Below are 15537 nucleotides of genomic sequence, written 5' to 3'. Positions count from 1 at the left end.
TGCCACCGGGTCAGACAATATGCCGGAGCAGTCACATGAGTCAGAAGACACCAGTTATCATCGTCCCTCTAATCTACTCCCCTGGTGTTGATGAGCTGCTCACCGGTGAGATCTCCCATGAGCAGCCCCAGCCTCAGCTTCCCTGTCCCCACTCACCTTCGATGGAGCTTGGCTTCCCCTCTTCCGTCTGCTCATCCTCCTCGTTCTCCTGGTTCTCAGAAGCACAGGCCCGGGAATCCAGCTGCTGGAGGATAGTAGGGCAGAACTCCTGGAACTCAATCCTTCCAATCCGGGACTGGTTGTTCAAGTTGTGGGCAGCAAAAAGGTCTCCGGAACTAAAGCACTGAGACGAAGGGGGAGAGGCAGGAAGCTTCTCAGAACCCAGAATCACATCTCAGCCCTGGCAGCAACCGACTCAGCCTTCCACGAGGAGAACCTGTCCAGATCCCGGGGATCTGGACATCTGACATCACCTGAAGAGCTGAAGATTACCTGAAGATGATCTAGAGGCTCATCTCTAGGGATGAGAGCAAGGTGGTCCCTAAACTTGAAAACCTGAGACACAATCTCAGAGATCAGTCACCTGGTGCAAGTCACACACCTGACACACACCCACGAGTACTTGGCTGCCCACAAGGTCTGGGAACAACTGGATCCGCGGTGTGGTTTCTGGAAAACATGATTGTATTTGCATACCTGAAGCTACAGCTTCATCCAGATACCAAACCTACCCGCACATCACAACAGCCTGAAGAGTTATTCTATTAAAATGCATGTTCCAGATACTTGTCCAGAGCTATTGAGCTCTGGCACCTAAAGAGGAACATCAGTTCCCAGGACCCCAGTAGTGCTGACCCCACCCTGAAGAATGTGTTGATAGAGATCAGGGGAGGAAGAAGGAAAAATCTAAAGGTTTGGTCTACCGTGGAGCACGTAAGGGCTGGTAGAGGTCACGAAGGCGAACGCTCAGTCCCCTTGGGAGGCGTTAGGTAGGTGGTTCTCACATACCGTTCCTATGAAACACTGCAGTTTTACTTCTAATTATACTTTATACACTTACACATCAGGCTTTATCTGGCTTGGTTTAACACGGGTCAGTCTCTAACAGCCCTTCGGGTGTGCTGACAAGTGAGAGCTTCTGGGCCTACAAAGTAGAGAGCTGGACTCTGGTGACCCCAAGATAACTGCCGCTGTGCCAGGAGGCCCTCCGGGGTCAGTGAGCATGAGCCCATGAGGGCAGCCTTCTCCCCAACTCCCACATTAACCGCACGCCTGCGGTTCTGCATCCAGGCTGCCTGGTCCTTTGGCCACGTGACCTCTCCAGGAAGTTCTCCTTCAAGATGAAGGCCCTAGACACCTAACCCACAAACCTTCCTTGATCACTCTAGCATACACCCCTTTCCCCCTCTGGTCTCTGAACCCTATGAAGACTGTCCAACTCAGAGCATTTAACACTTCATTTTTTTTTTTTAAGATTTTATTTATTATTTATTTGAGAGAGAGAGACAGTGAGAGAGAGCATGAGCTAGGAGAAGGTCAGAGAGAGAAGCAGACTCCCCATGGAGCTGGGAGCCCGATGCGGGACTCGATCTCGGGACTCCAGGATCATGACCTGAGCCGAAGGCAGTCGTCCAACTAACTGAGCCACCCAGGCGTCCCAACACTTCATTTTTTAAAAAAAGATTTTATTTATTTATTTGACAGAGACAGACATAGCGAGAAAGGGAACACGGTCAGGGAAGTGGGAGAGAGAGAAGCATGTTTCCCGCTGAGCAGAGAGCCCGATGCAGGGCTTGATACCCGGACCATGACCCGAGACGAAGGCAGACGCCTGAGCCACCCAGGTACCCCAACACTTCATTTTAACAAAGGTTTATTTATTCATTTTAGGGAGAGAGAACGAGAGAGTGAGTGAGCAGGGGGAAGGGGCAGAGAGGGGGAGAATCTCGAGTAGACACCCTGAGAGCATGGAGCCCAAAGCAGGGTTCAATCCCATGACCTCAAGATCATGACCTAGGCAGAAATCAAGCATTGGAAGCTCAAGTGACTGGGCCACCAGGCATCCCTAACACTTCGTTTTACGATCAGATAACTCAGTCCTCCATTGGGTAAGCTCTCCATCTTGAGAGCAGACTCTTTAACATGACTCATTTTTCTCTATTTCTCCCAGCACTCAGCACAGGGAACAAAGCAGATATATAAAGACATTGCTGGCTGACTTACACTTGGCTGCCACAAATAGCCTCAGACTATGATTAGCCAAGATGACATGGAAGAACAAAGAACCAGAAGCCAAAGGACTTGGGTCTCAGTCCTGCACTGTCCAAGAACTCAGTGCGGGACCCTTGGCATTCCCTTCTAAATAATGAAGACTTTCCACCTGCACCCGGAGGGAGTGTGAGGCTCCCCTGCGACTTCAGGCAAAGGGCCTTGTAACCTGTAAATCCCATGAGACATGCCGGCTGTCCTGGGCACCCTGGCTTGCCCGCAGGTGATCCCAGTGCAGCTGTGAGGAACACAGAGGGCTGAGAACTCCTGCTGACCGCTCCCTCCAGCCAGAGCTTCAGAACAGCCACATGGGAGGACAGGAGGCACTGCTGGGGACCCAGACAATTGGTGAAGAGGAACTGGCCCCTCTGCTCTGCCATCACGGCTTGCCTGCTCCAAGTGTCTTGGGTTCCCCGTGCCCAACTAGAGTGTGACCCCCTCAAGGCAGACAGTGCTCAGCAGAGCTGAGACCCTTACCGTCGAGAGGTTCCTCTGTCCATGCACCGGCTGGGTGACATTGTCCCGGCCTACACCCACATCCAAGTGGTTGAGCAGGGCCTTGAGCTGCTGCAGGGTGAGGGTGTCACCCTCTCCGTAGCGATGCAGGAGGTCCTGCAGGAAAAAGGCCGCACTGACGCCTGGCGTCCCCGTGGACACAGCGTGAGCTTTAGGAACAGAACTCCATAAGCTGATCCAGGTCAGCAGGAAGCAGCTGAGGAAGGCTGGGTGGAGCAGCTTCATGGTGACAAAAAAGCCTGCAAGAAGGAAAGGCAGGTGAGCGACAGGCTCCAGAAACCCACTCTCTCCTCCCACTTCCCTGCCAGGTACACAGGACCCAGCAGCCTCACTCTGGACAGCCTCCTCTCCCCTCCGACTCTTCACCTTCTCTAATGCTTCTGCCAAGTGTTTGAGAAAAACCTTTCTCTTCAAGCATTAAATTAAAAAATAACGAAAGGACAAATTCAACGGATTTGACTAAATTTAAAAATTACAAAGTAAAACAACTGTGATGTGGTTAAAAAGTATCTTTTAGAGACACTGAAATAATCACACATTAAACAATATCTCATCTGGAATTTGCTTCAAAATAAGAAAGGAGGGGGTATTTGCATGGGGAGCATAGAGGAGACAAGACCAGGCATGAGTTAGTAACTCATGAAACTGCTTGATGAGTGAATGGGAATTTATTATACTATTTTTTTTTTTTAAAGTAAGCTCTACACTCAACACTGACTGAACCAGCCAAGTGCCCCATACTATTACACTTTAATATGTTGGAAATGCTCCAAAATAAAAAAACAAACAAACAAACAAAAAACAACAGGGGCACCTGGGTGGCTCAGTGGGTTAAGCGTCTGCCTTTGGCTCAGGTCAGGATCCCGGGATCCTGGTGGAGCCCAGCATCCAGCTCCCTGCTCAGCCGGGCGTCTGCTTCTCCCTCTGCCCCTCCCACCACTCATGCTTGTGCTTGCTAAAATGCTCTCTCTCTTTTTGAAATAAATAAAATCTTTAAAAAATAAACAAAACACACACACACAAAAGGCAACAACAAAAAAAACTACAATTAGGGGCTCCTGGGTGGCTCAGTGGGTTAAGCCTCTACCTTCGGCTCAGGTCATGATCTCAGGATCCTGAGATGGAGCCCAGCATTGGAGCCTGCTTCCCCCCCCTTCTGCCTGCCTCTCTGCCTACTTGTGATCTCTATGTCAAATAAATATATAAAATCTTAAAAAACAAACAAACAAACTACAACTAAAAGAGGGGGAAAATAGAGTGGGGAAAAGTCCACCATCAAATATGACAAAGGTTTATTTCTATATACCTTTTTTTTAAAGATTTTTTTTAAAATTTATTTATTTGACAGACAGAGATCACAAGTAGGCAGAGAGGCAGGCAGACAGAGAGGAGGAAGCAGGCTCCCCGCTGAGCAGAGAGCCCGATGCGGGGCTCGATCCCAGGACCCTGGGATCATGACCTGAGCCGAAGGCAGAGGCTTTAACCCACTGAGCCACCGAGGTGCCCCTATTTCTATAAACCTTAGTTAGAGAACAAAAATGAATACACTTAAGGGTGTCAGGTGGATGGGCGAAATGAGTCAAAGGGATTGAGAGGTACAGATCTCCAGCTATAAAAGAAGTAAGACACAGGGATGAAAAGCGCAGCACGACAAACACGGTGAACACCACTGTTAATAAGCTGATGTGGCAACAGGTGGTGAGTACACTTACGGTGGCAAGGGTGTAACGTATACATACATAAGGTTGAATCACTATGTTAAACTCCTGAAACTACTATATTGTTTGCCAACTATGCTTCAGTAAAAAAGGAATATAAACTTAAAAGATGGATGGTGCTATACTGCTGCTTATTAAAACAGCAAAACAGATTTTTAAAAAATACAAAACCAAGTTTAGTGAGGTTTAACACCAGAGTAAGATGGTGCTATAGAAGATATTACATTATCTTTAAATAATGCAGATAAAATTACATATTTATGTAATGACATTAAATAACCAGACTCTTGAAAAGTTATGATAATAAGTGTCTCAATCCTTTTAATTGTTACATCTACAATCTGTACTAACAGAAGCAACCCCCAGATAAAAAAGTCTATAGGCAGAAAGTTATGGTCAGGCGAATTATAGCAATTTCATCGACTAGTATGCAGCTATAAAAATGGAGTTTAGGGGTGCCTGGGTGGCTCAGTGGGTTAAGCCGCTGCCTTCGGCTCAGGTCATGATCTCAGGGTCCGGGGATCGAGCCCCGCATCGGGCTCTCTGCTCAGCGGGAAGCCTGCTTCCTCCTCTCTCTCTGCCTCTCTGCCTGCTTGTGATCTCTCTCTGTCAAATAAATAAATAAAATCTTTGAAAAAAAAATGGAGTTTAATGTTCAGCAAAAAAGCAGAAAGATTCTGTAACAAAGTTATGAGGTGAGAAGGAACAGGGAAAAATAGGTCTCAGAGAAAGCAGGGCTTTCGTTAATTATTTCCCTCAGTATAGTTTAATTAGGGAAATAAGCAAACACCAGGCAGGGAGAGGGGGGACGAGCCTATTTAATCTAGACCTAGAAACCCAATCACTGCAGGCATTTCCACGCCTCCCAGGCTCCCAGGGCTCTGGCTTGCCCCACAGTGGGTCACTCCACCTCTGGGCCTTTGCTTATGACAGAGGAGTTAGAGCAGAGTGCTTAAAAGCAGGCTGGTTTGCATCCTGGTTCTGCCACTTACAAGTGGTACAATCTTGGGCAAGATATTTAACCAGAGTCAACCTTCTGGAGTCACTCAGAGTAGTGATGCAGGAGCGCCCAGCTGACTCAGTCAGTGGAGCCTACAACTCTGGATCTTGGGGTTGTGAGCTCAACCTCCACCAGATGGGTGGAGAGATTACTTTAAAAAAAAAAAAAAAAAAAGAATAGTGATGCAGCTCACCCTGGCCTTTAGTGTCCGAAAGACCAGACTTGAATTTCTGTGCCACTGCTGGCCAGATAGGAGTAACCTTGGGGAAGTTACCTGGGCTCTCTACCTCAGTTTTCTCATCTACAAAATGGGTATTCACCCCACTGGATTACTGTGCAAATTCAAATGACATGAACTATGTCAAGTCTCCCAGTGCCTGACCTATAGAAAGCACTCAAACAGATGTTATAATTTGATTATAATCAGCAGGGTTCCTCTACTTTGACTCGCTCCCAGCCCAGATACAGAGCTTCTGCTGGCACTATGAGGAATACCCCTGTGGCTAACTTTGCTCCAGGCCAACAGCACACACAACACACAAGTCCCCCACCACAAACACACCAGCGGACATTTCAGGCTTTAGCCTCCACACACAGAATGCACAGAATCTGGGGACAGAAAAATCTCAGTCTTCAGCAGAATGCACTCTGAGTCACACAAAGGGTAGATTAGCCATCAGCACAAACAGTGGTCTGTAAAGTGTCACTCTGAGACGACCAACTCTCAAATCTATACTGAGAACCAGAAGTTAATACAGTGGGCAGGTGGGATCTTAGGCCCAAATGGCTAAAATCCATTGTACAAAAAGAACAGTCCTCTCTACCTGACCACCCCGTCACCTGTCTGAGGCATGTGTTGTACTGTCAGAGCAAAGGATAAGAGGGCTGTGTGGATTTACCAAAGGAGGGCAAAGATATGAGGACAGCCACGGGCAATCCCCAGTGCCAAGCCTGTGAAGCACCTGGCAGTCATGGATTCCTGGAGAAGCTGGGATGCTTATCCTCACTGAAGAGAGGAGGAAATTTTCAGAGATTAGGAAACATGATCCACAGCCAACAAGCTGAGTAGTGAAGCTAGAAATTAAATTTTTCATGAACCGAAGCCAGGTCTGAATGAAAGTCCGCGCACTCTGAACCACTTCCCCGCTGTGTGGAGACACAGGCTCCACAGAGAGGTCTGTAAAAACCTACAGGTCTCTAGGCAGGTCTTCCCAATTTGATTTAAAGATTAAAAAAAAAAAAAAAAAAAAGTAATCTGGGCGGGGGGGGGGGCGCCTGGGTGGCTCAGCGGGTTAAAGCCTCTGCCTTCGGCTCAGGTCATGATCTCAGGGTCCTGGGATCAAGCCCCGCATCAGGCTCTCTGCTCAGCAGGAAGCCTGCTTCCCTTCCTCTCTCTCTGCCTGCCTCTCTGCCTACTTGTGATCTGTCAAATAAATAAAAATCTTATAAAAAAATAAATAAATAAGTAATCTCTACATCCAACGTGGGGTTCAACTGTACAACCCAAGATCAAGAGCCGCACGTGCGACCACCTGGTCCAGCTGAGCGCCCCAGTTCCTCCCAATTTCTATCAGCCCCAAGTAGCACCCCAAATCCAGGCATGGAAGACCTGTGCAGGGGACCACCCTGGGTACACCTTAGAAGGCAGGCTGCATTACAGGGCACCTTCTTAATAAAAAAAAAAAAACAGTGGTTCCCACTTCAGCCATATTTCTCAGATTTATCTGCAGCAACCTCAAAACATTCAGAAGAAACACAGAATCACCCCACATGTGAGACACCTCACAGAACTTTAGCGGCTTTACCTGGATGGGCATTCAGGTCAAAGTCAGCATCTACAAAACATCTGCTCTTTGTTGCCCCAGTGGCCCCTCGGCCCCTCGGTGTGGCTGGTCCAGCCTCCTGGAGTGCGTGAGTAGACTCAGCTGAGCGGAACCTGCTCCCTGACCTACCACTCATGACATGACCCACTCCCCAGAGCACCTAAAAACAACTGCAGGGCAGGAAGAAGTCCCGGTCCAGGGATCTTAGAGCTGCTAAAAGACACTTCAAATCCAAGGGACCCTGGACTTCTGGCAGACACAAAAGGGGAGCTTTCTGCTCCGATGGAGATTTCTTTTTTCTTCAGCTACCAGTTAATTCTTAGGGGGAAAAAAAGTTTACAAAAGAGTCTTTGGATGAAAAAGGAGAGAGGAAGAGAACACATACAGCTCTTGATGCAGCTGGATGGTGAAGTCGAGCTGGGGTCCTCCCAGTGTGGGCTCCGCTACAGGACGAAGCCCCATCTATTAGAAATCTGTGGAAATGGGTGGGGCCTGAGTGGGCCCCTCCAGGCCTTCCAGGGAGCCAAGCCAGCTGCCCTCAAGGACACCTTCCAGAAGTAGTAAGAGAAGCACGCAGGGCAGGACATGAAAACAAGGGGAAAGAGACAAAGGTCCGAATGTGCTCTTGGCTCAGAGGACCAGTCTCTCCCACTCAAGAGAAGCTGGAGTCTCTCCACTCCTTTGTTCACTTGGCCTGGGTTCAAAGAAGTAAATTATTTTAGTGCCTTTAGGTCTGCCTCCAAGGCGCCAGACCCAGTCCTCCTAGGGGAAGTAAAAAACCCAAGAGAAAGTCAGTGAGAGATGCTTGCTTTCAGACCCTGAGACTTTGGGTCTCCTTACCATTTCGGGGGGCTCCTAAATCAGAATCTCACCTGCCTGCCATGCCTTCACTTGGTTCAGAAGTATCTTATCCTACAAACGGCACTTCTGTGCTGGGGACGTAGTCCCAATGTTGTATCCACCACGCTGCCTGTTTTCTAGGCCCACCTCCTGTCAGAGAGGAGCGAAAATGGACTTCTCCCCACAGTAACGAAGCAGCAACTCTTCATGATGCTTACTAATCCAGAAGCTGAAGCTTGGGACCCGATCAATGAGCCTGGGAGCTACCAGGTCTCCAAACATCCACTCCCTTCCCTGACCACCAGCTGGCCAGGTCACCCACCCCACTCACTCTCAGGTCTTCTGAGCTGAGGAATGAAACAGGGAAGACCAAGTGCTCCAGAGACAACTCTTTCCAAGGCCACTGGTAAGCCACAGGAAATGGGTGAAAGATGTCTATCAGCACACTTCCCTGTGCCTGTTCTGTGCCCCTTCAAAGGATGGGTTATGTAGGAGCACAATGAATTTATATAAAGCTAAAACTCAAGCTGAGGCCTTCACTGCAGGTTGAAGGGTAGCCATCAAGGCAAGGGCAGTCTCAACTGGGTTTCTACAAAGCATTTTACTTAAAATTGAGAAAAGGTTGATTGTTCCTACCAAAGCAAGCAAGCAAGAATGACCATGGGGGCTGGAGGGGTGGAAGAGGAGGTGTGGGAAGGAGAGGCCACAGTGATCCACAGGATGGCTCCCTAGAGCCCTTGGCCCCTCTACTGGTGGGCCCCAGTGAACTACCTTAAGCTTTCCTTTCTTTTCTTTCTTTTTTTTTTTTTAAAGATTTTATTTATTTATTTGACAGACAGAGATCACAAGTAGGCAGAGAGGCAAGCAGAGAGAGAGGAGAAAGCAGGCTCCCTGCTAAGCAGAGAGCCCGATGCAGGGCTCGATCCCAGAACCCTGGGATCATGACCTGAGCTGAAGGCAGAGGTTTTTTTTTGTTTGTTTGTTTGTTTGTTTGTTTTTTTAAAGATTTTTATTTATTTATTTGACAGAGAGAGATCACAAGTAGACAGAGAGGCAGGCAGAGAGAGAGAGAGAGAGAGAGAGGGAAGCAGGCTCCCTGCTGAGCAGAGAGCCCGATGCGGGACTCGATCCCAGGACCCTGAGATCATGACCTGAGCCGAAGGCAGCGGCTTAACCCACTGAGCCACCCAGGCTCCCGAAGGCAGAGGTTTTAAACCACTGAGCCACCCAGGGGCCCTTAAGCTTTCCTTTCAACTGCCTGCTTCCCCACCTAAAATCCAAAGGATGTCAAAAGAGGTGTGTAGTTCCCTTATGTTCCTCTTGGGGACAGATAGCATGGGCTCTCTAAGGCACCTTGACCTTAGGACAGCCAGGGCTCCAGGGCTGTGAGCACCAACGCCCCCAACTAACCACAAGTCAATTCCCCACCGGTCAGGGGATTCCTTCCTGGTCAAGAGTTCACTTCTGTAGAATACCTTCCAACAGACTGGTCCTGCTCCAGTCTCCATCCCTGTCCCATTCTAACACTGGGGCCAGATCTGGTAGGCCCAATAGGACTGTCTCCCCAGGGAACACTCGCCAGTAGGGGGTTAACTACAAAGGTAAACAAAGGCAGATGGCTCCAGGGGAGTCCCGGGGGCAACACTCCTGGCCTCCGTTACAAAACCCTGAGATTTACCAAGACAAAGCCAGGGGGATGGGGGGTGGGTAGGTCTTTGAGAAATCAAGAACCCTGGGCCCAAGTACCAAAGGAAGTGCTGGCTTTGGCAGCAGAAGGACCACTGGATCTGGTGTGAGCAGGCCAACTCACAGCAACTCCATGCCATGCCCTGATCTCATTACATCTGTCTCCTTAGTTCCCAAAAGAGGAAAAGAAACCTGCAGTTTTCGGAGTATTAAGAAAGAAAAAGTATGTTGAAACATGATATGAAAATAAGGACTTCGGAGTTTAAATGGAGAACTGAAATGGTATTCACAATTTCCTTTCCCTTAATCATTAACATTTGAGTAAAACATTAGCCCCCCCGCCCCAAAAGTCACTAGCAGCAAGCAAACAAGGAGAGAGGCATACTGTATTGCAGTAACTTCAAAACCAGAGGCAAGTTAAGAGAACAGGGGGCACCACCCATGGCTCACCTCCTAGGCCTGGCCCAGCCCTCACAGCCAGAGTTCTCACCCACCTCCCCCAAATCTGCAGAGGCCAACAGCTGCTAATTCTTTTTCCTCTTCAGTTAAGGAGTGGTGGGGAAAGCTGCTGGGAAAACAGGTGACACTGGAACCAGAACAATGAGCGACTCTCCAGAGAAGGAAATCGGGGCTCCAAGGCCACAGACTGAACTGGGGAAATGATCCACTTGCAGCGGGCATTCTTCCCCAGCAGAACTGAAGCACACCTCCTAGATCTGTGGGCTGCGCCATGCCACAGGGCTGCCACCCAAACCCAGAATCCCGGACAGCTGCCTCTCACCCACCTCAGCCCCGCACTCACACGGTACAGGCTACAGAAAACAGGTCTTGCTTTAGAGCCCACAAGCCCAACAGCACCAGCGTGAACACGATGAGAATAGCAGGCAAACCATACAAAAAAACAAAGATGTCAATCCAAAGTAAAACCTAACTCGAGAGCAGCAATCTTCCCGACCGCTTCACCTAACTGCAGAATATTCATGCAATAAAACCAGAGCTCAAAGATGAAATTACAAAACAAAATGAGATCAAAGGGGATGCAGGCTTCCCAAAAAAAAGCAAAAGAACAAAACATCACTAAAGAACCAATAAATAAATTATAATGAACAGAGAACAAATTTCTTCCAGTAATTTAAAACAGAAATACTGACAAAGGAGGGTTTGAGATAACCACAGTGAACGTAGATGGAAAAGATAGATTAAAACATGTAATGAGGGGCACCTGGGTGGCTCAGTCGGCTAAGCATCTGCCTTCAGCTCAGGTCATGATCTCAGGGTCCTGGGATTGAGGCCCCATCCCCCATCAGCCCACATCGGGTTCCCTGCTCCGTGGGGAACCTGCTTTTCCCTCCCCCTTTACTCCTCCCCCTGCTTGTGGTGTCTCTCAAAATAAATAAAATCTTAAAAAAAAAAAAAAAAAACAACCGGGGCTCTTGGGTGGCTCGGCTCTGGTTGTGGTCTCAGGGTCCTGGGATCCAGCCCCACATTGAGCTCTCTGCTCGGCGGGGGGCCTGCTTACTCCTCTCTCTCTCTGCCTGCCTCTCTGCCTACTTGTGATCTCTGTCAAATAAAGAAAATCTTTAAAAAATAAAAAAAACAACCAAACCAACCAAACAAACAAATACCTAACCTGGCTGGCTCAGTGGGCGCAGCCTGCAAGACTCTTGGTCTCGGGGTCGTGAGTTTAAGCCCCAGGCTGGGTGTAGAGATCACTAAAAAACATGTAATGAGAGACAAAGATACCAAACATAGGATAACTGGTGTTCCTAGAGAACGAGACTGGACCACGAGGTATGTTCAAAAATAAAGAACACACAATTTCCCCGAATTGAAAGGAGCAACAGAACCTGAAGACTGAATGCTGAACTTGAAAGACGTTTTCAGGCATTGTAAAGGAAATCCCCCCCTACCGCCAAAATATGTTATTACAAAAATTGTATAACATTAAAACTTCTCTTAAGTGGCAGAAAATTCAGGCTGCCCTCCTCCTCCCCAGAGTAACATTCAGTATCAGAAGCAATTGCAACAGTGTTTACATCATTGAGAGAGAGAAAAGAACCGGAGATATTATTCCTGGCTGAGATGTCACACAAATCTAGAAAGGACAACGGGCGGAAATTCTCAAGCATGAAAGAAGTCAGAGGCTACATTCTCCTTCCTAGAGTGAAAAAACAGGAGAACGAAATGCAGCTAATTAATAGAGAAATAAAAATAAAGGCCTCAGGAATGCAGAAACCATGGGAAAATAACTGATGGTAATCATTAAAACCCTTCGAAAAAGAAATAATAAAAAAAACCTTGGAGATTACAGTTACAGGATGGAATCTAAGGGTTATAAAATGGACTATTTACTACTAATAATTAGTGCAAGCAAAAGATGAGGAGACAAAAAGGCGGAAATGCTAATGTCCTCATGTCTCATAGCAGAGTCAGTAAATACTATATAAAATGGGTAAGTAATTATAGATATGACTCACAAAGATTTTTTTAAGCCTCTTTTACAAAATAATCTCTTGGCGAAAAATACATTTCTTTAAAGCTTAATAGTTCCTTTAATTTTACTAGTTTCTTTTCTTCGGTTATATTCAGGGAAATTTTAAATACTTCTGTGTAAGATTATTCTTTTTCGGGGCGCCTGGGTGGCTCAGTGGGTTAAGCCGCTGCCTTCGGCTCAGGTCATGATCCCAGGTCCTGGGTTCAAGCCCCACATCGGGCTTTCTGCTCAGCAGGGAGCCTGCTTCCTCCTCTCTCTCTGCCTGCCTCTCTGCCTACTTGTGATTTCTCTCTGTCAAATAAATAAAATCTTAAAAAAAAAAAAAAAGATTATTCTTTTTCTCCATATGCATTTATCTGTGAATAAGCTGGAAGATTACAGAGTAGTATTCACCTAAAGTAGTAAGGACTATTTCAGTGATGGGATTTTGAATATTTGTTTCTATTTTTTTTTTTTTAAAGATTTTATTTATTTATTTGACAGAGAGAAATCACAAGTAGGCAGAGAGGCAGGCAGAGAGAGAGAGGAGGAAGCAGGCTTCCCGCTGAGCAGAAAGCCTGATGTGGGGCTCGAACCCAGGACCTGGGATCATGACCTGAGCCGAAGGCAGCGGCTTAACCCACTGAGCCACCCAGGCGCCCCTATTTTTTTTTTACTTCAACTCATTGATGTGTCCCAATGGGAGGTGGGGTAGGGCAATACACGACAACATGGATGGTTATTTTGATAGTCAAGGAGTGAGGGAGAACTTTCTAAGTATGGCACAAAACCTACAACCTGTAAAAGCAATGATCAAGACATCTGACTACAAAAACTGCCCAGTGTTCTATAAATTAGTATACTTCCAGTATTCATGCTCAAACTAATAATGATACAGTCATCTGTGTAAGTACCAATAGATCCAGTGAGAAAACCAGTAGAGAAAACCAGTAGCCTCACAGCCTGGTCCTCAGGTAAATACCGCCCGGTGGCTTTCTGGAGTTCCAAAAATTTTGAGAACAACTACCAAGTCTGCAGCCCTCTCCACCCACCAAATGAACCAAGTCCAAGAAACCACTCTCCTCTGGGACAAGCTGAAACCCCCTCCGAAGTACAGTGCAAACACTCAAGCTTGCAAGCCAGCCTTCCCCCTCACCCAAGAGGCCCAGGTCTCAATGGGCCCATTCTTCTGCCCCCCTCTGGGCTTTTGCTCTCTTACACACCCTAAAAGGACATCTTCTCTTCTCCCAGTTCCCACTCCCAGAACGTTAGCCTCAAGCTTTGGCTCAACCAAAGGCCACCTAGGGTGGGAGATTTGGGCAAACACTGCAGGAGGTCTGGGGGGGGGGGCGGTGCTGGCAGGAGGGAGGAGGGTGGTGTTACCTAGAGGTGGTGGCCCATTTACTTTCCCCAGAAAATCCCCATTGCTGGGAGGGGCAGGATGGAAAGATTTAAAAAAAAAAAAAAAAAAAAAAAAATCAGTGGGGACTCAGAAGCAGGGAACAAAATTAGAACCAGCAGCCTGCTGCTCATTGAGTAATATTTACTGAGCCCCCACTGTGTGTGTCAGTGCCTATGGGAGGGAGACTGAGAAAGGCAGAGCCTAGTGTCAGGGCCCAGCACAGACAGCTGGGGTTGGTAAGGGGGGAGGCTGGTGGCTTGACTTAGCCACCTGCTGAGCCCTGAGTGAGGGAAATGACAGCCAGGCCCAGGGGCTGGACCAGGGGAGAAAGGGAGTACATTTGCCAGGCTCCAGCATTCAGGCGGAGGCTGGATTTGACAAAGCAGAGGAGTCTTCCAAAACTAACTGAGTGAGTCAGACGGCCTAGTGAGCAGCAGCCAGTCGGGGCTTCCCCACCGGAGGCCAGGGCAAGAGTCACCGCTGTTCTCATCATTCATCCATCACCACTTCCCAGACACTCGGTTGCAAAATTCTGACCTGTTGTCCCTTATGTCCACTCCTGTTTTGTCAGACCATGGGGCCTGACATGTGGCTTAGGAAACATGGTGCTCCCATCCACCACTTACGTCACCTGCTTGAAGTAAAACTCCCGGACTTGTTATTCAAGGTCCAATAAATAAGAAAAGTGTATGATCTACTGGCTAAATCAACAGACAACATGACAAGTTGGGCAGACCTAGTTTCAAATTTGGGGCCTATCACTAACTTACCATGTGCCCCTAGTACAATGAAGCAACAAAATGTCCAACCTCACAAGGGCACCCCAATAAATGAGACCTTAAGGGTCATAGCCCAGTGCTATGTTCCTTCTGTTCCCTCCCTGAAGCTCTCAGGCCAATCCTTTCCCCTAGAGCTGACTCCTGCGTGTTCTCAGAAGGCAGCTGAATGGGGGCGCCTGGGTGGCTCAAGCTGCTTAAGCATCTGACTTCAGCTCAGGTCATGATCTCAGGGTCCTGGGATCAAGCCCCATGTTGGGCTCCCCATTCAGTGCAGAGTCTGCAGAGTCTCTCTGGCCATTGCTCTAAAATAAATAAATAAAATCTTAAAAAAAAAAAAAAACAAAAAAAGTGAAGAAAGAAAGCAGCTCAATGATCCCTTTTTCCAGGAAACCTTCTTGGATCACTATTTAGGTACTCTTCAACTACTTTGCACTCCTCATTATCTGGTCTTCCAGGGATCCTTCCCAACAGATTTTTGCTCCTTAAAGGCCAGGAGGGCCCTCCCTTTACCTCTCCCCAGAACACGGTGCCTGGACCAGTACTGAGCATACAAGGAAGCAGAAGCAGCAAATTTCTGCTGGAAGATGTGAAGTCCAATGTCTAATGATGTTTCATTCTAATGAGGTTTCTTCTAAATGATGTTTGCCTGCATCGCCCCTACAGCTTGATGAGGAACAGGGAGCTCACAGGCCTCCTCCAGAGACATTCTGTCCTCCTGACCCAGGGCCTTCAGACATTATCTGAGGTCAGTGGCCAACACCACTTACTACTTTCTTCTTCTTTAGCCTAACCCATCCCCGTTCCCTCAATTTCATTTTTATTCGCTAAAAGCTAGCTACACCAACCAGACTTTGAAAAACTGAGCCCAAGAGTTCATTTATTCAACAAATACTCATTGCATACTGGCTTCACACCAGGAATAATGCTAGGTACTGAGAATGCCTAGCAGCTGTCCTCACTGAGTGGGGAGAGCAAACAACTCAACAACTTCTAAGAACAATGGTGACAAGGGTCATCATGTCGTTCAGGGTT

General features: G+C 47.7%; 1 protein-coding gene across 1 annotated transcript in view; it reads right to left on the bottom strand.

Moving 5' to 3' along the window:
- SLC39A14 (solute carrier family 39 member 14) overlaps window positions 1–15537 on the bottom strand; it is a 51343-nt gene that overhangs the window by 13837 nt on the left and 21969 nt on the right. Inside the window, exons 2-3 of the mRNA XM_047717322.1 lie at window positions 2746–3023; window positions 157–343 (exon numbers count right to left, since the gene is read on the bottom strand). Coding sequence (XP_047573278.1) covers window positions 157–343; window positions 2746–3009 — 451 coding nt within the window. The 5' untranslated portion in view covers window positions 3010–3023. The remainder of the gene's footprint in view (window positions 1–156; window positions 344–2745; window positions 3024–15537) is intronic.

Source organism: Lutra lutra, chromosome 2, assembly GCF_902655055.1.
Source record: "Lutra lutra chromosome 2, mLutLut1.2, whole genome shotgun sequence".
NCBI lineage: Eukaryota > Metazoa > Chordata > Mammalia > Carnivora > Mustelidae > Lutra > Lutra lutra.
This window is presented reverse-complemented; position numbering and strand designations above follow the sequence as displayed.